General features: G+C 37.2%; 2 protein-coding genes across 2 annotated transcripts in view; both read left to right on the top strand.

The window, feature by feature from the left end:
• Nucleotides 1-10,955: 10,955 nt before the first annotated feature.
• LOC135196502 (uncharacterized) lies at nucleotides 10,956-11,774 on the top strand. The gene has a single exon (XM_064223351.1). It carries the CDS (start codon nucleotides 10,956-10,958, stop codon nucleotides 11,772-11,774), a length of 819 nt encoding a protein of 272 aa, XP_064079421.1.
• A 1,626-nt stretch (nucleotides 11,775-13,400) lies between these two features.
• LOC135196501 (uncharacterized protein K02A2.6-like) overlaps nucleotides 13,401-24,245 on the top strand; it is a 22,288-nt gene continuing 11,443 nt past the window's right edge. The window contains exons 1-2 of the mRNA XM_064223349.1: nucleotides 13,401-13,947; nucleotides 23,331-23,389. Coding sequence (XP_064079419.1) covers nucleotides 13,401-13,947; nucleotides 23,331-23,389 — 606 coding nt within the window. The remainder of the gene's footprint in view (nucleotides 13,948-23,330; nucleotides 23,390-24,245) is intronic.

Below are 24,245 nucleotides of genomic sequence, written 5' to 3'. Positions count from 1 at the left end.
TATACATTGTCCTCGGATCATGGTTGCTGAAGATTGTGCTTCATAGAATTATGAAAGGGAATATACTGTATCTGATCTCCAGCAACACAGAAAAAAAGACGAAATTTATCAAGGCACTTGGTTATTTTGCATCGGAATTGAGGGTGGGAAGTTAGATAGAAAGGGGTTACAGCTGGGGTCGAAGGGTCGCTGATATAAGAACTTCAAGTAATGCATACAGTGCACCACTGAACATTTCCCATACTGGGAAATATTCCGTGAAGTACTAGAAATGAAATACGAGAAGATTGGAAGATCAATCTCATTGAGAGAGGGGAAAATGTTATGCGTTTTCATTCACTACCAAAAATCCTGAGTTTCAGGAGAAAATTGAAATTTGTCGTATAAACTTGATTAATATTTGATGCTTAGTAATGTATCTAAGGTTATGTCAAAGAGTAATGCAAGACATGCTACACTCCGGCGTTCATCAATTTCTTCTTAGCGCATATCATTATGCTTCGTTTTTCCCCTCAGGGGGCGAGTACCCTCAGTGCACCTCGCATGATGCACTGTGAGTACTACTGAGGGTTGTTTACAGTCTCTCTTCGGCCCCTAGCTGCATGTATCTGTTTATATATACATATGTGTTTATAGTATATATATATATGTATATATATATATATATATATATATATATATATATACAAAATATATATATATATATATATATATATATATAATATATATATATATATATATATATATATATATATATATATATATATATATATATATATATATATATATATATATATATATACTATATATATATATATATGTATATAGTATATATAATATATATATATATATATATATATATATATATATTATATATATAATATATATAGATGATATATATATATACATACATACCTTTCTTGAAATATATCCTTGTGATTGTCACGTTGCGTTATTCCAGTCATCTATGTAGAAGCTAAAGAAGCGATCAGGGAGTGGCAATTAGAATGATAAAATAAAGCTTTTACCAACCTTTCATTTTACTTAAAAGAAAAATAAAGTCATAGAGGTATCAAACCAAATTTACCGAGGAATTCCTTCTGACTCTGGAACCTCATCTGCTTCGCTCGACAGCGCTGAAAAAAGACGAGGAAACGTGGCTGGAATAATATTATTCTCTTAGTGATGAGAAAAGATGCGAGTCACTGTAATAACGTTTCAGGTATCTAATTCTCTTTCCTTCAGGGAGGACGGTTTTCTAAGTTTTCTAATTAGCAAACTTGTGTCAAATGAAAAACCCTGAACTCCGTAGGGAAAGCCGATGAGAGAGAGAGAGAGAGAGAGAGAGAGAGAGAGAGAGAGAGAGAGAGAGAGAGAGAGAATCGTTACTATACAGTTCCAATTGTTCCTTATAATCACGTAAGATAATTTTCCAAAAGCTTTATTCAACAATTTTACTTTAAAGCAGGAATTTCATTTTACGTACAGAAGTGTCAGCCTGGTGCAGATTAATGAATAGGCATTAGAAGAGAGAGAGAGAGAGAGAGAGAGAGAGGAGAGAGAGAGAGAGAGAGAGAGAGAGAGAATGAAGCAATTTATCAATCGTGATTACATCATGAGCACGTACGTAACTTTTTCAATTGCTTTGTCCACCAGTTTCACTCAAATATCCGTTTGCCTCTTATTATAATGGTTTTTTAATGTCCTTTCTAATGAGTGCATTTTTCTTTTTATTTCCAAATTAATTTAACGAATTTCTCTTGATTTCCCTAAATGAATTATCTTACATATCATTAAGTTCTTTTAGTAGGGAAAAACTCTCTATCACGAGAGTATATATAATGTTCTAAAGGGTCCACAATAATACAAAGTGTAAAAAGTCCGTGTAAAGGTACCGATGAAAAGCTAAAGAAACTAGTAGAAATAGCAAATAGCATTTTACCATCAATTAAGTTCACAACAGAAGTAGAAGTGGATTCTAAATTACCGTTTTTAGATGTTTTAGTGTATACAGGGACTGTAATAGCCAGAGGTACAAATTTTCAGTTTACCGGAAATCTACCAATTCCGAGAGTTATGTCCACTTTTATTCTTTTCACTCAAAAGAAATAAAAAGTAACGTTATTATGAATTTTGCTTTAATCGCATTCAGAATTTGCGACTCCGAATATATAGACGGTGAACTTAAACATATCACGGCTACTTTTAGAAGTCTCAGACATCCCCCTCACTTCATTGAGAAAGCAATTTCGCGAGCGAGGAAGTCGTTCTATGGACTGAGAGATAATACTAAGGAAAAACCAAAAAGATATTTGTCCCTTCCCTTTAATCCAGAAGTAAAGAATATAAGTGGACATATCAACAAAAGTCAGAAGGAAACTAAAATTGTGTTCAAATATGAAAATACAATAAGACGTTTCCTCGTAAGAAACAATAACAATGATAAAAATCCCATAGTCCCAGGCGTTTACGAACTACCGTGTATGGATTGTAATAGTAAATATTTTGGTGAAAGTGGACGGGGACTAGATATACGTTTGGGCGAACATAAGCGAGCTTATGAACTACAATCACAAAACAGCGCAATAGTAGCACATGCATTCATGAATGATCATAGACTCAACTGGAACGAGGCTAAAATTATCTTTAAAAGTAACAATGTAAATGTCAGACGCCTAGTCGAGGGAGCTGCTATAAGTTTGGGAGAATCATTCAAAGGAAACAAGTCTTTTGTCAACGAAGGCCCATTTGTTAATTTTTATATTACTAGTATGTTTTTGAAAGATTTTAACGGTAGGACAGGCTCTGTTTTTCCCTCTCCTGATGCTGCCTCTGCCTTGCCTATTCCAGTCCAGGTAACCGCTGCCCCGGGGGAGTCTGATAACGGTGCCCAATCTACGCCCTTGGATGAAGGACTTCATGCAATGTTCCAACAACCTGTACGAAGATCCAACAGGATTGCAGCCAGAAGGATTGATAGGGGAGAGGGTATCACCTAGTTGTTGTTAACTACCCTCTTTCTTCACCTGTCCCATTAACGACCTAACGACCGTTGTCGACGATCGTCAACGACTCTTCTTTTTTAAATTTACCCTTGTACTTGTCGTAACTTTTTGTTCATTTGGACTGAAGATGAACCCAGGGAAGGGTTCGAAAGCTTTCTGTAAAGTCTTCAAAATTTTACACGGACTTTTTACACTTTGTATTATTGTGGACCCTTTAGAACATTAAGTTCTTTACCATAACCTACAAATGAATTAGATCACAAGCGTTTGGAAATCCATATTTCTCCTACAGAACGCGAATACTAGTACTAGGGATGTAGGAATGAATTACGAAAAGGTTAGAACATAATATGCAAATAATCTGGAATATAAAACAGAGGCTGGAACATTTCTCTAAACTGGCGAGACTCAAAAACTGGAGGAAGACAAGGACCAGATAAGGAATAGATTACCCAAGAAAGATATACGAGTCTGGAATTACTTGGATGATGTAAATAAAAACCTCACCCTGTTTCAATGAGAGAGAGAGAGAGAGAGAGAGAGAGAGAGAGAGAGAGAGAGAGGAATTCGTTCAGAAGGAATGATCGAATTCCTTTCAAATTCTCTTTCACTATATGGGAGGCTAAAGTTTGTTTGTGTAATCATAAAGCAGATGGAAAGGCTAAATCATTGGGTGACTTTGTGATATCATAAGAGAACTGTTGTATAATATAAGGAACTTTATATATATATATATATATATATATTATATATATATATATATATATATATATATATATATATATATATTTATTTATATAAAGTTCCTTATATTATACAACAGTTCTCTTATGATATCACAAAGTTTATATATATATATATATATATATTATATTTAATATATATATATATATATATATATATATATTATATATATATATATATATATATATATATATATATATTATATATATATGTATATATATATGTGTGTATGTGTGTGTGTGTGTGTGTGTGTGTGTGTGTGTATTAACAGCGAAGGGCGTCGCCCCCCCCCCGCCCCTGCTATTCATATATTTGGTATACGTTTAGCCATAGCGTAAGGCGAACTGGTTACACTCAGTCCCTCCTCCTCTCTCTCTCTCGCCTCCCTTCCTTCCTAACCTCCCTTCCTCCTCCCTCTCGTCTCTCTCTCTCCTCTCCCCTCTTCCCCTCTTTTTCCCCCCCTTTCCCCCTCTCTCTCCGTCTCTATCCTCTCTTACTCTCTCTCTCTCTCTCTCCTCTTTCCCCTCCTCTCTCTCTCTCTCTCTCTCTCTCCACTATCTAAGGTCATCAAATCAGAGTCGGAGTTACAAAAATATATACGTTTATTCAAAGTATAGTATTAATTGGATAATCCAGGTTCTTACAGGATAATTAATGAAATGATAATAGTTCAAGTCTCACAGACAACTAACTCAGATAACCCCCCGGTATTTAAATGTCTTAATCAGTAATTAGTCACACCAATTATCTCTTCTCCAAAATATTATAGTTCCTTCCACTAGGACACTCAGTCCCCTCACTAGGACACTCGGTCCCCTCACTAGAACCGCCTGCTTAAAAGACAGGAGAACACACTAGTGAGCACACACAATTATAAAGACAAAGTCAAAAGATTAAATGAAATAAAACATCTTTACAAGATATCAAAACAAGCCATTCCTTTGGCTAAATCATGATAACACTTACCCATTACAGCTTGGAATTTCACACACTTTCAAAAGGAAACACCTCGGCATACGCCATCGTGGCTCTGCCTTTCTCACACAGACCTCTCCGTAAGTCTTCCCCTAGTTTTGGCTAAAGATGCCACTATGAACGGAAGAGGCGCACATGTCCACATGAATTCACACTCTTCGTCAACGCCCCAAATAACTGGTCACAGCCAGTTTTCAAAGGCACCTTGAACAAGCCCTCACGAACTCACATACCCACAGAACGAACATTGACCTGCTTAAGTAAGCATCTTAGTGTCACACCATCCCAGAAAAGATTTATCAGCTTTCTCTAGATTGTCGCTCGGAGTCTGTCTACATGGGAAGTTAAATATAATGAATCTGTAAATTCCTCCTTTTTACAGATTAGCTCAGCCACTACCCTGGCTAGCCCCTGCCTAGCCATAGCTCACATAAAACAGCTTATACACACAAAACACATTGTCCGGCTCAAAACACAAAATATAGTAATAACTGCACGCCTCTGGCAGCGCAACGTAATATCTATCACGCTTCATCTCCAATAACAATTGGGTGTATAAACTTTTCTCATTTTGGATTCTTGAATATCCCTCTTTGTCTGCAACTGGCTGCACAGACATAGCACGCTGTAGGAAGGTAGTGGGTTTCCCTGTAGAAGACATCTAATGGCTTCTGTAGACCCAAAAGCACTGTAGAACTCTGTAGACTTGTAGAAACTCTCGTAAGTACCTTGGGCAAACGACAGCAACATCTCTGCACAACTGGTGGGCGTCTTGCTAGCGTTGGGGAAAGACGATTATGGTGTGTTTAAGTATGTCAGTCAAGTCATCGGTCAATCAAAAAAGAAATTAACCCCAGACATACTACTTCCATCAAAAAATGACCTCAAAAATTAAGAAATACTAACTGAACGTCTCCCAATTAACTCCATTTATAGTGACCACTAAATCATAAGTCATTATCACAACTCCGCAAAGAAAAAAAATATTAAGTTCTCTAACTCAATTCTCCAACAATAAAAAAAAACAACTTCACCAAATTCACACACCAGCACACACAACCCAGAACTCACAGTAACTCCACGGACTTCTGCACTCACATTTCAAACTCAAATTCTCACAAGTAAAAAAAAAGAAAAAAGGTAATGAGCTCAAGAGAGAGAAAAAAAAAATCACGTAACAAGCCCAGCCCCAAAATTATCAAAAATGTTCTCTCAAGCTCTGATATTTCAACAGCCCACAAAATAGTAAAAATCTCCAATGTTTAACAGGAAAAATCCCTCACTGCTCATATAATTAATCTCAAAACGCCCATTTATGTAAATCACAACCCCGATAAATTACATCCCCCATCCAAAAAGAAATGCTATTTAAAGCTCAATGCCAATTACATCTCTCATAAGAAAAGGAAAAAAAGAAGAAAAAAAAAAAAGATAATCACAAGTAAACTTCCCCATCACAAAGCACATAATATATGCATAATTATCCCCGCGTTTTCCTCAACAAATGCAATATGCATAGTTACAGAATTTGCCCATCACAACTTTTCATGTGACCAGACATGGCCAGAAAGCAATCTCTTACACGTGCACTTTCATGAAATGCTATGGTCAACATTTCCAGATATTGCAAAAACTCTGAGCAATCACCACTAGAGGAAAAGAGTCAGCACACCAGACTCATCACAGCGTTTTCAGCAAAAAATCCACCTGCGGACACATCAGGTGCTCGAACTGCAGCATAAAAATGTCTAGTCAGACTCAACTTCAGAAACCCATGATATCAGCACATTTCACAAAATTATCTCCAGGATATGTCTAAGGTGTTCAAAATTTTTTTCTAAGACATATCTCTCACAAATGATGCTGCCCAAATATAAACAAAAATTATCACCTATCCAGGATAAAGAAAACTACAGTAAACTCGCAATTCAGCAATTATATGCCACCAAAAAATAACATCTCCATAGGACCACAATGCAGTAATGCCACTCGCTTCCAACTAGTCACGAAACCAAAAAGAACCACAGAACCCTTCTCTTGGCTCAAAAAAACTCCAGGAATTCAACTAAAAAAAAAATCATAACCACAAAAAAGGTCACCCGCCAAAGATCAATGCCATCTCCATATATATATAAATATATCACCATCCTAATAATAATACCACCCCAGTGATGAAAATATTTCCTCCATTTAATTAATAACCACACCACCATATTCCCTCTTATTTCACCAATAACCACGTGTTAATAAAACCACCACTCCAGCAATAAAAAATGTTCACCTCTGTTTCGGCAAAAATTAAAAAAATACTAACCTCTATTTCACCAATAACTCCATGTGGAATAAAACAAGTCTCCAAAAATTATTATATCTCCAAGCAGGATAATCAAAATGTAACTCCATCTCCAAAAAAAATGCACTCAAAGCACCCAGCTGACACACCAATAAATATTGCCCCATGTCTCCTCAAAAAGGTGTCTCCATTTGCAACAAAGATGGCTGCAAAATAATTGAACTAAACATAGCTCTCACCACCATAGGCAAATATCAAATGGCCAAAAAATATTATATATGCAATATATTATATCTCAAATTACATCTCCAAAATAATATACCTCCAATTCTCCAGAGAATAACTCAATGTTATACTAAAAAACTATAAACTCTCTGCTTAGCATAACTGCTGAAAAAGGGCAAAAACTCGGCAAATAAAAAATGTCCAGGAAATTCTAGAAAAAATCACCAATGTGCCATAGCTCATTATAACAGCACTCCAAATTCAAAGTGTCTAAGCAAAGACTTCTCCATATGCACTACAACATAAGCCACTAGAAACTTAACCAAGTTTCCTATCGCTGGCAAAGTTGTCACAAATACAACAAAGGTTTTGTGCAAGAAACCCACAACTTTTGGAACACAAATACCCAGAAAAAAAATGTAGTGCCATTACTTATGCATTAAAAAAAATGCAAAAATTATCCCATAAATCTCTCTGTAGCCTCAAACAGCTGAAATTATAAACACATCACATTCCTGAACAGTGACTCCAAGTCACGAACTGAGACATTAAAAAATTCTCACAAACTGGAGAGAAAAATAGATTCAAATTCACCCATGATAAAAAAAAAAACTTACATCAGCGATGGCTAATTTCCAAAAAGGAAAAAAGAAAAATCAACGGCTCTGTCAACTATCCCTGTGACTCACGCAGATGTCAAGCAATTCTCTACTGAACTCATAAAAAAGGAAAAAAAAAATGTGTCGTTAGTACCTCCCAAATTAAAAAAAAAAAAAAAAAAAAACATCACCACCCTTGATAGCATTGCAACACCCATGATTTATTGTAATAATTCTCCATAATATAATAATCCGTAATAATTATAAAATAATCTCCCATTAAATATCTCAAATAATGATAATTCTACTTAGTACCTCCCCCGTAAAATGTCTCAAGTAATAATAATAATAATAATTATCCATAGTAATAATTCTCCTGCAAATATCTCAAGTAAGGGCATTAATATTGCCAATCCCCCAGTATACACCAATATTGAAACACCCAAAATCAACACCATTTCCCCAGTATACACCAATACAACACGAGGCACCCATCCACCATCAATGGCGACACACCACCTGACAACATCAGTCAGCAATCATCATCAGTCAGCACCACCGGGCATCACTCAGCACTCCTCGGCAATCACCATCAGTCAGCACCATTTTAAAGTAATCTCCCCAACACTAATCAAATCACCATTAAAAAAAAATAATCACTGTGACCCCATTATATTTATACCTTCCAAAGCATAAGGAAAACTTACACCACATATATATTCACTTCATTTCCTTTTCTCTTCACTCAAGAGAAAGAAAATCTCTTTCTAAAAAAAAACCCTACGGGCATGTCACATCATCAACCAATTGTTATCAGCTGATGTCCTGTGGGATTGGAAATTCATTATCAAGGGCAAATTCTTCCCCCAATACCCCGACACAAAAAAAAAGAAGGAATCCACCCCCCACTAAAATAAAAAGAGCGCCTCACCCTCCTCTGAACGTTAGAACACCCCCCCTGAATAGTGTTTGAGTACCCTCCAAGCCAGACCACTGCTCTCCCCTTGCAATACCCCTGTGGGTTGGTTAGCAGAAATTACGCTGACCGCATAAGAACGAGTGGGCGCTCTTTGTCTCCAAGCAAAAAAATGCAATTCAAGCAACAGTTTCGTATGTATGAAAACCATTCATACACATGTATGTGTATTGAACAAAGACGAATGCGTCTCTTCTAAACATGCGCCAATAAAAAAAAACATGTCACTTTCTACTCTTATGGGGAAAAAAATGATTAAAAAAGAACCCAGGACTCAAAAACACAGTAACACTCACTGCTTCACAATGATAGAAAACCCGGAATCTGCACAATTATAAACACGCGAATCTCGTCGGTACAACGCAAACGTGCTCGGCGAGAAAAGAAGGCACTTGATGATTTCACACACAAACTCGACTGAGTCCAACTCCCTCGAGGCATCTCGCCCTGGGCAAATTGATGACTCTAGTTCAATTCTCCCCGCCTCATTACCACAGTTAACGGACAGATATTTCTCATTCCCTCTCACCTAGTAACTGAAATTTAATAATTTTCCACAATCTCACAAAAGGCTTTGTCGTTCAACCACCGCTGCCCACCACTATTAACAGCGAAGGGCGTCGCCCCCCCTCCCCTGCTATTCATATATTTGGCATACGTTTAGCCATAGCGTAAGGCGAACTGGTTACACTCAGTCCCTCCTCTCTCTCTCTGTCTCTCTCTCTCGGAGACCACTGGTAATAGCCTTCCTCTCCCCCCCCCTCTCTCTCTCTCTCTCCATTATCTAAGTTCATCAAATCAGAGTCGGAGTTACAAAAATATATACGTTTATTCAAAGTAAAGTATTAATTGGATAATCCAGGTTTGTACAGGATAATTAATGGAATGATAATAGTTCAAGTCTCACAGACAACTAACTCAGATAACCCCAGATATTTAAATGTCTTATTCAGTAATTAGTCACACCAATTATCTCTTCTCCAAAATATATAGTTCCCTCCACTAGGACACTCAGTCCCCTCACTAGGACACTCGGTCCCGTCACTAGAACCGCCTGTTTAAAAGACAGGAGAAAACACTAGTGAGCACACACAATTAAAAAGACAAAGTCAAAAGATTAAATGAAATAGAACATCTTTACAAGATATCAAAACAAGCTGTCAGGTATTTATGTTTATAACTACCTATTACCAGAGGTTATATTTGTCTTTACAGATACTTACTACTCATTAAGCATAACTACCCTGTTAACTATCTTGTCTTCTTTTAAACTGTATATCATTATAGGTTAGTTTAAAAATAAAGTCATTCAGGAAAGATCTATCTGAGTTTCGAGTCCATCCAAATATACTTCAATGGCGACGAGGAACTGACTCACGATAGGGAAAATTAAGGATGGTGCATTTGGATAATATAGCAGCATATGACAAATCCGAGGACTTTGAAGATTATGTCGAAAAGTTTGATCAGTTCTGCTCAGCAAATGACATAACAGAGGAAGATAAGAAACGGGCAGTTTTCTTGACGGCGCTCCTACATATGGACTTCTAAAAACATTGCTTGCCCCTAATAAGCCCTCATCAAGGACTTATCGAGAACTTACTGAGCTTTTGAAAAATCACCTCCACCCAAAACCCATCCTGATAGCTGAATGTTTCAAGTTTTACAATAGGAAACAATGTCCAGGAGAATCCATCACTGATTATGCAACGGAGCAACGGAAATTGGCAGAAACATGTCAGTTTGGTGCTTTTCAAGAGGAAGTTTTAAGAGACTTGTTTGTTATTGGATTGGCCAACCGCTCGGCACAGAGGAAACTATTAAGTGAACAGGAGCTTGACTTAAAGATACCATTTTCGATTGTGCTAAGTCAGGAAATGGCTGATGAAAACGTCACGAAGATTCAGGGTCAAACTCAGGAGGTAAAAAAAAATGTTGAGCCGAAAGCTTCTCTCCTTGAGTGTTACCGTTATGGGAAGACAAACCATAAGGCTGATGTTTGTTTCCATAAGGATACTGATTGTAATGGGTGTCATAAAAAAGGACACCTTTATAGAATGTGCCGAATGGAAAATCACACCACAGTCAATCGAAATTGGAAATATGGAAGACAAGGAAGGAAACGATCGACGGTCAACATGGCAGAGGAGGAGACCAGCGGCTCGGAAGAAGAAACTACAGAGTGCAAACTACAGGATGAATTGGTGCATACATTGAAATACTGTGTTAAGAAAATGAAAGCAAGACACAATAAGGTTCCAGAGATAATAGTGAAAGTTAAATTAAATGGGATACCAATTGATATGGAATTGGACACGGGAGCTTCTGTGTCACTGATAAGTGAAGAGTTCTACGCTAAACATCTGAAAAATACAGTACTTCAATCCAGCAATATTGTGCTGAAAACCATGACGGGAGAAAAAATAGAAGTCGTCGGGATATGCTACGTAACTATGGAAGTTCATGGACACAGAGTGGAGGAAGTGCCATTGTATGTGGTACAGGGAAATGGACCTGCCTTGTTCGGTAGGGACTGGCTGCATTTTGCGAAATTTGACTGGAAAAAGTTAGCTGTAAATCATCTGCATTCTGGTATTCTGAAAACCTCAAAGTTAGAAGAATTGTTAAGGAAATATGGTGATGTCTTTGATGGTGAACTGGGTACAGCCAAGAATATAAAGGCTCATATTCGTGTAAGAAAGGATGCAAAACCATTCTTTTATAAAGCGAGGACAGGTCCTTATGCAATCAGGGATGCTGTGAATGCAGAACTTAAAAGACTAGAATTGGAAGGAATTATTGAGAAAGTTGACTATAGTGAGTGGGCGGCACTGATAGTGCCCGTTTCAAAAGACAATGGTTCTATTAGGATCTGTGGTGACTTCAAGGTCACCTTAAATCGTTATGTGGAAAACCCTGAACATCCAATGCCAAATCCAGATGAACTATACCAGTGACTGAACGGTGGAAAAACTTTCTCAAAGTTAGATTTATCGCAAGCTTATCAGCAATTGGAATTAGATGTGGAATCTAGGAAATATGTCACGATTAACACACCACTTGGTTTGTACCGATATACACGTTTACCATATGGTGTCTCAGCAGCACCACAACTTTTTCAGTCTTTAATGGATAAATTTCTGCAAGGAGTGCCTTGTGGATGCAACTTAGATGATATTAGTCTTACTGGAAGAACCGAAGCTGAACATTTACACAATCTTGAAAAGGTACTTGAGCGGTTGCACATCAATGGGTTGAAATGTAATTTGTCGAAATGTGAATTTATGAATCCCTCCTTGAAATATTTGAATTTCATTGTAGATGAAGAGGGTATTCATATGACGGAGGATGCCATTGCAGCAGTCACGGAGGCACCAAGGCCAGAATCAAGGTCTGACATGCAATCCTTCCTGGGGCTGGTAAACCATTACCGTCGCTATGTGCCAAATCTCTCATCAGTCGCAGCGCCTTTCAAGGAATTACTGCATAAAGACAGAAAAAGGCATTGGTCAGTAGAGTGTGAAAGAGCTTTTTCAGAGATAAAAAAAAATGCTGACCACTGAAACAGGAGTATTAGTGCACTATGATTTGAGTAAACCTGTGACGTTGGCAGTAGATGCATCACCTAAAGGGCTTGGAGCAGTGCTTTCCCATATCACCAGTAACGGAGAAAGACCAATTGCTTATGCATCAAGAATGTTAACACCCACGGAACGTAACTATTCCCAAATTGAGCGTGAGGGTTTGGCAATCATCTTTGGACTACGGAAATTTCATCAATACTTATATGGTCATAAATTCACCCTTATTACAGATAACAAACCACTGTCATACATTCTGGGACCCAGGAAGGCCATTCCAGTCCTTGCAGCTGCAAGAATACATCGCTGGGCTATACAGTTAGCAGCTTATGATTATGACATTGAATTACGTTGTTCAAGTGACAATGGAAATGCTGATGCACTCTCATGGTTGCCTTTACCAGATTGTGACTCTGATGCATCAGATAAGCTTGTAAACTGGACACAAGAAGCAACTGCATTTAACATGCACCAGGTGAACTCTCTTCCTTTAACTGCGAAATCTGTTGCAAGGAAAACTTTGCATGATGCTGTACTGGCTAGAGCTTTATATTATACAAGAAATGGATGGCCAGACTCTGAGGACATAGCACAGGAACTGAAACCCTTCTATAGCCGTCAGCATGAGTTTTCAATTGAAGAGGGATGTCTTCTATGGGGTGGCAGGGTGGTAATACCGTCGAGATATAGGATTCAAATCTTAGAAGAGCTACATGGTGGTCATCCAGGGATTGTTAGGATGAAAGGATCAGCTCGCTTGCATGTGTGGTGGCCGAATATCGATCAAGATATTGAAAACACTGTGCAAGGGTGCTCTGCTTGTCAGGCTACTCAGCCAATGCCGATTCGTGTGCTGAGGGTAATCCGTGGAAATGGCCTTCTGGTCCGTGGAAAAGAGTACATGTTGATTTCGCAGGACCATTCCTGGGACAAATGTACCTCATTATGATTGACGCATACTCAAAATGGCCAGAAGTACACCCAATGAAATCAGTTACAACTATGAATACCATCGAGATCATGCGGCGGGTATTTGCTCAGCATGGGGTTTATGTAGAGCTCGTGTCTGATAATGGAAGACAGTTTGTGGCTGAGGAATTTAAAGAGTTCATGACCCAAAATGGTGTAAAGCATATACTGATACCCGCTTATCACCCAAGCAGTAATGGGCAGGCCGAAAATACAGTAAGAACATTCAAACAAGGAATGAAAAGGGCGATGAGAACATTGCAATCGTGTAATACATCTTTAAATACCAAGTTGTGTCAATTTCTACTGACTTACCGGACTACACCTCACTGTACAACAAAGCGCACGCCTGCAGAGCTCATGGGTTGGCAGTTATGCACTCGCCTTGATTTACTACACTCAGATGCATCTCAGCGAATTGAAAGAAAAGCCTCAGAGAACGAGAAACCAATGAGGGAACTCGATATAGGGGACGGGGTACTGGTTCGGGATTATCGTCAAAATATCAAGAAGGGCATATGGACTCGAGGAGTTGTGGTTCTTAAATTGGGTCCATGCACATATAATGTGCAGGTGGACGGTAACTTAATATGGAAGAGGCATATCCCTTTGGCTAAATCATGATAACACTTACCCATTACAGCTTGGAATTTCACACACTTTCAAAAGGAAACACCTCGGCATACGCCATTGTGACTCTGCCTTTCTCGCACAGACCTCTCCGTAAGTCTTCCCCTAGTTTTGGCTAAAGATGCCATTATGAACGGAAGAGGCGCACACGTACACATGAATTCACACTTTTCGTCAATGCCCCAAATAACTGGTCACAGCCAGTTTTCAAAGGCACCTTGAACAAGCCCTCACGAACTCACATACCCACAGAACGAACATTGACCTGCTTAAGTAAGCATCCTAGTGTCACACCATCCCAGAAAAGATTTATCAACTTTCTCTAGGTTATCGCTCGGACTCTGTCTCCATGGGAAGTTAAAAATAATGAATCTGTAAATTCCTCCTTTTTACGTTTGTATGTGTATATATTATATATATATATATATAAATATATATATATATATATATATATCTATATATATTATATATAAATGATATATAGATATATATATATATATATCATATATATATATATATATATTTTTATATAATATATATATATATATATACATATAATATATATATATATATATATATATATATATATATATATATATATATATATAATATATATATATATATATAATCTTTGTAGTCACGTCATATCCGCTGATTCTTTTAGAGACCTCTGTGGCATAAGACCACACCTATCAAATAAAGATATACAATGCAAGTCAGAAATGTCAATGAACAATAATAGCTTTTGTATTTTGCCTCGTAAAAAAAACCATCGATACCTCGGTTACCAATGTACATAAAAAAAAAATAAGCACCATAAGGTTCCTATTAAATTCCACGAAATAGCTAATGGAACATAAGGAAGGTCAGTGAGATATAGTCCAGCGATCTCTGGAGGCTTTGCTACTGATATGAGATAGTGTCATTTGGGTGAGACCAACGCTGCTTTTTAGAAGAAGTAAATATATAATTAGGTAATGAATAACGAGTGGGGAAAGAATATAGATGAATGTATTACTTTGCCTTTATCTTGTACAGCAAATTGAATTCTATAGTTAGTGATTTCTTTGACTGATTAATGCGAAATGCATAATCAAATCAGGGGAACAAATTTCCGAAGTGAATAACGACTCGGAAATTAAGATCAACAAAAAGATTAAATATTCTCTTGCAGTAACTCTATCTTTAGTCAGCCTTAATTCGATATCAGGTAAGAATCCCATCCTCTTGCTCGGAACAATTTGAAGTTTGACAATTAAACGTTAATGAGATTCGCAACCGACGCCGTGTTTAAATGTGCTTAGTTTGCTGTGTTTAATTGTGTTTACTTTGCTATGCTTTGATGTGCTTAGTGTGCTATGCTTTAGTAGGCTATGTTTTTATGTGTTTACTTTGCTATATTCCAATGCGTTTGGTTTGTTGTGATAAATTTATTGTGTTTAGTGTGCTATTTCTGAATGTGTTTAGTTGTCTGTTTTAAAGCTTTTAGTTTAACACGTTTTGATGTGTTTAGTTTGCTTATTATACTATGTTCTTGTGTAATTAGTATGCTATATTTCAACGTATTTACAAGTATTATGTTATATTTTAATGCGTTTAGTATGCTATGTTTGAATGTGCTTAGTTTGCTCTGCTTTAACGCGCTTAGTTGGCTAACCATTTGTTTGAATCCTGCGTTACTTTGTTAACTTAACAGGTTAAATAATTTTCTTTTATTATTGCTATACTCCTCAAAGTGAATAAATATAGCCATTAAATATTTATTAGCAAATGTGAGTCACTAAATCTTTATTGGTAAACGTTAGCCATTGAGGACAAAGGCAACGAGTTCTAGAAATTGATGATAAGACTCCTTTGAAATATACATAAGCCTTCTGAACACAATAGGCCCTGTGGGCTTATCGCTTCAGCTTCGGACTGCATTGTCATATATATATATATATATATATATATATATATATATATATATATATATATATATATATATATATATATATATATATATATATATATATAAAGAGAGGAGAGAGAGAGAGAGAGAGAGAGAGAGAGAGAGAGAGAGAGAGAGAGAGAGGCTCTTGTGAATAGAAAGAAAATAATTAGCTGGTTTATTTTTAGTATACATATTTACACTAATAATAATCGAGAATCGAATGTTTTTATTGTTCATTTTCTGTACTTTGAACGGCAAATAGTTTAGACAATTTAGCGTAGAATAGTAACGGAAACTTTACGAAACCCCACGTAACAGAATTAACGACGCTTTGGTATAAAGAGAACGAGACTGCAAAGTTGGAAGGACCGTAAAATAATCGACTGTAGTAGATTCACATCAAACTTGCATTTGACATCTAGGCCAGCCCCTTACGACGCTCCTGATTGGCTGTTGATAAGCCAATCACAGGGCTGGAAACTCTCAGTCTCTCTCTCGAGAGTTCACATGGGCATGATGTATATTCCACCTCTCCTGAGGGATACTTCTTTTAGGAGAAGTGCAACATACATCCTGCCTATGTGATCTCGAGAGAGACTGAGAGTTTCCAGCCCTGTGATTGGCTTATCAACAGCCAATCAGGAGCGTCGTAAGGGGCTGCCCTAGACATCAAATGCACGGGTGATGTGAATCTACTATAGCTTCCAATCATTCACGATTTTTACATACGCTATGTGTTTATGTACAAGTGTAAGTCGAATACTTTACTATGCTGTATTTTTAATTTATGCTTCCTTCCATAAATTACCACCTGATGTAGAAGAAGCGAATTGCCAAGTGACACAATTAATGGCAGTCAGAACCCACCATGATGGCAGTCGACCCAGAGGTCTCTCCGCGCTGACAGGAAGGATCTCGTCTTTGTGGAACAGTCCGGTGGAAAATCCACAATGAATATTAACTCCGGATAATTGAGGAGGGCCAGGGAGGAGAGAGAGAGAGAGAGAGAGAGAGAGAGAGAGAGAGAGAGAGAGAGAGTTTCATCCACTTGAAATGCCTCGCATAAGTTTCCTGTTAATGCTTCAGAGAATAGAATGAAAATTGTTGCAGAGAGAGAGAGAGAGAGAGAGAGAGAGAGAGAGAGAGCGTTCTGGTAGTCCTTTAATTTACTCTTTTTCACGCAAATGCTCGACTGTCTAAAGTTATTTACGTTTTAAAGTAATGAAAAAGTGCAGCAATGGGTATTTCAAAGACCTTATTCATAACAGCATCCTTCAGACTAGCTTGAGAAAATATGTATTATGAGAATAAAAGAGAATAAATATGTCTCATTCTATTTCTGAATGTTTAAACTAGTGACGAGAGGATTCCACATTGTATGGATCTTAACAAGTGCATGTAACGTGAAGCTCCTGTAACGTAACTTCTGTGATGGTGTAACGTTACGTCGCCTCGCCAACCCCCCATCACCCCCCCCACCCCCCCCCCCCCCCCCTGTTCTGTGTGTGTGTGTGTGTGTGTGTACCACAATTTATACGACCCAATATCCCATGTGACGGAGAATGTATTGGAAATCTATCAAATGATGCAGACGGAAGGAGTCTCAACCTGAAGGCAGGATGCTCTTTTAATAATGTTTGTTGCATGGCAGAGTCGACCCATAATTGATATCTTACATTTACGAGGCAATGTCATAAATCTCATTATTCACTGACGAGACAGAGGTATAAATCTGATCATTCTGCTCGACTTCTTCTAACAGCAAAGTCGACATTTTTCCTGAGTAGTTTCTTCATGACGTTTTCCAATGTTCCCAGTTTTTCTACCTGGAGCATCTCTCAAAGAGATTTTTTTATGATATTCATTGAAGTTCTTTCATAATAATGCATACTCTCTCTCTCTCTCTCTCTCTCTCTCCTCTCTCTCTCTCTCTCTCTCTCTCTCTATTAGGGGAATATTCTTAATTCATCCTCGATACTCCAGCGAATTATTCGTGGAAAAAATCCCACCGTACTTCACATCTAGGTACCTCGTTAATACTGCAATTCGCACCCTTCTCCAGGGATATACATATATGAACCACTACGGAAGACCAGTTACCATACAAAGATAATTATATTAACAAAGCTTTTGAAGTTGAAGTCACTCTGTAAGCTTCTCACGGCAAATTATGAATAAGTTATCTAAATACACCAAAGCTACTGCAGTGCGTGAGAGCCTTATGTCTATATATATATAATATAGTGATATATATATATATATATATATAATATATATAGTTATTATATCTATATATATTAGTATCTATATATATATAATATATAGATATATATTATATATATATATGTATATATATATATATTAGTCAAGTTAACCATAAAACTAGTGATTGCAATATGGAGGTGAGTGGCGCAGTGTGTAGGGAATTCTCCTAGCTGCTGACGAGCCCTTTTGGAGTTGCGCGAAACATTTGATATCTTGGAAGTTCTGTGCACATGCTGCTCATTCATTTTCTTTCTTATATATATTAGGGTCGATGTTTAGAATTCACGCCATGGCTTCCAATAATTTATTCCAACATATGGATGGAACAAGTGCTTAATGTCATACGAAGCTTCTCAATAGCTGACAGATATTTTCAATAAAACGTTTGGCCAGCCCTACTATCTCTCTCTTTCTCTCTCTCTCTCTCTCTCTCTCTCTCTCTCTCTCTCCCTCTCTCTCTCTCTCTGTTTTAATCTGCAGGTTTCTTTGTTAGTACTGACTGACCTATTGCAATTTCTTAAGAAAAAACTGTTTAATTTATTAAGAGGTTTCTCAGTAACTGACTAATAATGTTTTTTTCCGAGAAATCCTGAAGTATTAATGTTTTTTAGTAATACACAGAAATAGTCATGTTTTGTCCCATACTGGTGAAAATATCCCACAAACCATGTCGCCTCTTTCCTGCATTGTCATATGAGAGAGAGAGAGAGAGAGAGAGAGAGAGAGAGAGAGAGAGAGAGAGAGAGAGGAGAGAGGTTTTCGATGCCCCAGAGAATTCATTGAAAGAAGGAAGACAATGATTCTATGGCTTCTGCTCTCAAGGCTTCATCCCAGGGAGTCTAAGTCTTCTATTGAGAAGCCTCATTTCAGATTTGCCCGTATGGAAATAGAGAAAAAGAATCCTTTTATAAAGATTCCCATCTTTCTCTGATGACATTGGTCCCTCAATAGTCCTCCAGGGTTTCTTATCTGCTTTTTATTTCTTTCTTTCTGTACTCCAGACTTTGCAATTGTGATTTATTTTTCTCTTATTCTCTTTCGCCCTTTTCTTCAAGATGAAAGTTTTCGCGAGATTGAGTTTTTCGACGGATGGAATAAAGGTGGTTTTCCGATGCACAAATTTCATGGACTTATCGTGCCAAAGATTAGTTTACCAGCTTATGTTTATTTTACAATGCTCACAAAAGTGATATATTTAGTCCATTACTCTTCGCTTAGGAGCATTTTCTTGTAACCACTGAGACGGCCATCAAAGGTTATGCAACGTCAGACAAATGAGAAAAAGCTAGGACATTATCCTCAGTACGAGATACAATACCCTTTTAAAAAAAATGGGCGTTTTGGAATTCGCAAGATCAGAAGTCTAGCAACACTTAATTAGAGGGTTATAACATTCCACTGAGCAAATGTATTTAGGTGAGCTTGCGATGGTGCATTTCTGAGTGACTAAGAACAGGTGAAACACTGTTATTCTTTAATGAAGTGGAACATTGATTAAGGGTGTTGAAGGAAGAAGAAGAAGAAGAAGAAGAATAAAAAGAAGAAGAAGAAGAGAAGAAGAAGAAGAACAACAACAACAACAACACAACAACAACAACAACAACAACAACGAGCAAGAGCAAGAAACATAAGAAGTTGGATTCTGCAGGACCAGCCGTGTTGTTGAAGGGGGAACCGTTATAATCATTGACAAACGAGCTGATAAAATGCTATATCCACAGTTTTATGAAACCCTCGGGGACATAAAATGGAAGAATGCTTCTTCATTTACATGAGGGGAATAATAATAATAAAGATATTATTCCTCCCAGTTGTATTATCTCATTATTTCGAAGAGGCATCCAAAGGTTTCCACTGTATCTGGGCTCCGAGATCGATGAAGGCTATCTATTTATTACGATACGTCGTGAGGTTATCTGTAGTCATGTTTGCCTTATCGCAGGATTATACTGTACAGTATATTGCATTTATGGCCCAGAGAGAGAGAGGAATATTAACACACACTATACGGTCAGGATGCATACAAATATATATGCATATATTTGTATGCATATACATAAGCGTTCCTATTTTTATATTAGGAATTTATAAGACGATAATGCTAAATGTAAATGACTATTCATGTTTCTAGTTACATATATGATTCATATTACAGAAGGTGTACTTCCCAGCACACGAAATGACAAGGAAAAATATGCGTTATTCCAATAAGATTTATAAATATATAAGTAATTATGAGCAAACTCATTATTCCCAGTAGGTAATTATTAGTCGTGCTCTTCATTTTCATTTTCACTCGATTGGAATCTAATATTACTGATGCTAATTATGGGCTGCAGCCCTGTATAATAAGTCAAAGGATTCTTATGTTATCTAACAGAGTCATTAAACAATATATATGGACTTTCAGGAAATATGCAGACATTACAGTTATACGGTATTCCATGACGTTCAATGGGAGACAACCAGACAAACGCATTAATTCAGGCAGAAAAGCCAGAGGTGGGAAAGTTGAGAATTTAAAACTGAGAAGGCTGTTGGAATCAAAGGAAAAAGTTCGTCTAGGGGAAATCTTACAACTCGGACGCTGACTGTTAAAAAAAAAAGTTCTTTAAAAAAAAAGTTCCTTTGAAACAAAGTTCCTTTTCAGAAGTGTTGACCTCCAAATGCTTTGAAAGCCGTTAATGATGGCATTCAGCTACCTATAGCTGAGCCTCCGGAAAGGGGCAAACTATCCTCTCTCTCTCTCTCTCTCTCTCTCTCTCTCTCTCTCTCTCTCTCTCTCTCTCTCAAAGTTTTGAATGGTTTGCCTTGTGTTTCAAGTTTCGTTCACTCGGTTGAGCCTTGATACGAGGAACTGTTGGATGGTTTATTAACCGCCCAAACCTTTCCTAAGATCCCGGTCTATACTGTTAGCCTTATTGCCCCACGGTGTTATTTACACGTTCCTCGGGAAGTAGTATTTACTGTGGCACTTCAGTTAACGTTAGTCTTACTGAGAAAGGCAGGATTTTCCTTTTGTGTAGACACACATGCATACATATACATATGCGTATGCATATTACCTTCTGATACTTCTTTCTATTGGACACCATATTCTTTGGAAGCTTGAATTTCAAGTCACTGACCCCCTGTGGTGGTCTTGTGCCATATGACTAGGGCTTATCCTCTGAATAATAATAGTAGAGTCTGAAGTAGCTCCAGGACTCATGCAGAAGAGTGTGCTCCTAGAAACAGCGCACATGGTAAGAAACGTGATGGACTCCTAGGAAGGCAGGAACCTCACACTATGAATACCACCCAGTCGAATTAGAGGACTGTGATAGCGCACACCAAAAAAAAAAAATTAAAATAATAATAATTCTGTACGCGAAGGTTAGGATATAAATATCCGTAAAGAAAATGCAAACCACTTGAATGATGTTGAAAACATTTATATTAGTGTAAATAAACCCAGAAAATGGAAGACGGTGCAAAACGATCGCGCCAACGAACGAAAATGGAAACTGGTCTCTATGCTATTCGTGTAATTGGCGGAGTAATCACATCCCATTAAGGGCAATTAATTTGATGCGGCATTTATCGAATAGTTTACCAATAACAAATTAGGAGAGATCGTGGCTATTGGCAGCGGTTATTGAATGCTGCTTATCGAATGGTTTACCAATACAAATTAGGAGAGATCGTGCTAGTGTGGCGCGGTTTATTGAATGCTGATTTGATAGGGAGATGTGATCTGCAGCCGAGTTGGGCGTTTTGGAAAGTTACGCTCTTCTGTTATTATTATTATTATTATTATTATTATTATTATTATTATTATTATTATTATTATTATTATTATTATTATTATTATTATTTAGAAGATGAACCCTATTCGTATAGAACAAACCCACTAAAAGGGGCCACTGACTTGAAATTCAAGCTTCCTAATATGGTGCTCATTATGAAGTAACAGAAGGTAGAGGGGGAATAAATAAATGTATGAATAAATGTATAAATAAATAAATAAATAAATAAATAAATAAATAAATAAATAAATAAATAAATAAATAAATAAATAAATAAATAAATAAATAAAACACCCGCTTCCCTACAGTTCAGAACAATATGAACTTCAAAGTCTCCAGCAACAAGATCGAAGATCCTTAAATTCGTCTCGAGAGACAGGATGAAGTTGTTAATTCGAAAATCCGATTAAAAACAAGTTTGACGATTTTACAAAAGAATTCAGTGACAATTGTGTACTCGTGACAGTGTGGACTAAATTGCGGAACCGTATGGAGCAGACATTCCAGCTTTAGGCGATTTATTAATTATAATTGAGAAGTCCATCTTGGTCAGCCAGGATTCGAACCTGAGACTTTGGTTAGAGGCAGTGATAGACGATTGACCCAATTATCTGGTTATCAAGGGAGATAAAAGTTGATATCCACACTGCAATTCACAGAATTGTCGAATTTAGGTTCTGTGTTTAGACTTCAACTCAGCCTGTCTCCTTTCAACCCTGTTTGTAATTTCGTACGTTTAGTATTTGGCTACTCTCTAAAACGTATTAGGAATTTGAAACATCAACCCTCTGGTTCCTAAGTGTATAGCATTTTGAAATATTACTCAAGGTTCGTGAAACGGAATATTGGTTACGTATGAAGCTGTATCAGTAAGGAAAAATAAGGCGCTTTATAGTTCTATTTTCCTGTTTAAAATAATAGTATTATCAACCATATGGCACGAATACTCTAATTCCAAGACTGGTTCGTTCGATCACAAACCGACAAGTGTACCACTTCTAAAGGATAAGGGAAATAAGGGAAATATGCAGTTTTGAATTGTGCTAACCTGTAAGGGCATTTTTCTCGATTTTTTTTCAAAACTGTACTGGAAGGTTAGACGGTGATAGATAAAAATCATCAAATCGTCATCCATATCCCACGTACAGAAAGCTATTGCCAAGTTCACCCAAATCTTTTTCACAATTCCCCTACATTTTATCCGACTGCTGACCCTGGCTACATCTAGACACGGCTGAAAATGTCATTTTCTCTTGGCTTCCTGACCGCTGACACACACGGACACTCTAGAAAGCTTTACTTCCTGGGAACTTCCTTATTCCGATGCTATATTATGTCTTTCCACAGGGTATAAAGACCACGGGACCTTGGTCGAAAAGAAAGGGAATTTTACACAAGGATACGACGTAAGACTTTTTATCAAGGTACAAGATGAAGTCCAAAAGTAACTTTTATATAGTTTTTTTTTTTTCTACATGCGTTTTATGGACAAGTCATGAATAATGATTCAGCAGTTTTATGCAATGTTTGTGTTCCGAAATCGGTTTCAGATATAATTTACTCATCCATAAATAAACAACTCATCTGGAATAATGAGGTTAGGTATTGGCCCGAAAAAAACAATAGCTAATCAGTCACTGATAAATGAAATTCAGAAATAAAAAATGAGAATGAAACGGAGGTCAATATAACTTGACTTCACATATCTCCCCGTGTTGAATTTCTTTTATCATTATATTTGAACTCGACGACCACATCCTCCTATTAAAACAGTCATGGGTTTCCTGAATAGCTAACTATTCAACTGCTCTCGTCACAGAGTCCATTGACATAATCAGCCTATTGAATATCATTTTTAATATTCGCAAAAAAGAACGATACGGTCACCTAGCTACGAATTACTCTAAGCAGATCATTTCATTGGTGCATGAAAATATTTGTTCCTGCAACGAAATGATTCAATGGCGTTTTATTTAGGACCGTTATTTAATAATAGCTTTTGAAAACTGCATCGGCAGCTGCTGCCAAAAGGCTTTTTGATGTTATCTAACTACCGACCCGGTTGCCAGGGGCTCTCAATTGAATGCAAATGCTCTTTTCATTCATTGCTGTTTTAAGGTGCTTATGAAAAAAAAGGATCCTACTGATTTGCTAAATGTGATTGTTGTTATTACGCTCTCTCTCTCTCTCTCTCTCTCTCTCTCTCTCAATGTTTTTTTGTACGTGTAATAACAGTTTGCCGTCAAGAGTTCAGAATAGATG

This window comes from Macrobrachium nipponense, chromosome 18 (genome assembly GCF_015104395.2).
Source record: "Macrobrachium nipponense isolate FS-2020 chromosome 18, ASM1510439v2, whole genome shotgun sequence".
Classification (NCBI taxonomy): domain Eukaryota; kingdom Metazoa; phylum Arthropoda; class Malacostraca; order Decapoda; family Palaemonidae; genus Macrobrachium; species Macrobrachium nipponense.
The sequence above is the reverse complement of the archived record's forward strand: the minus strand, read 5'-3'. Positions and strand labels throughout refer to the sequence as shown.

What these genes read in the sequence shown, in the direction of transcription:
- LOC135196502 (XM_064223351.1), top strand. Translation starts at nt 10,956, where the DNA reads ATGGCAGAGGAGGAGACCAGCGGCTCGGAAGAAGAAACTACAGAGTGC.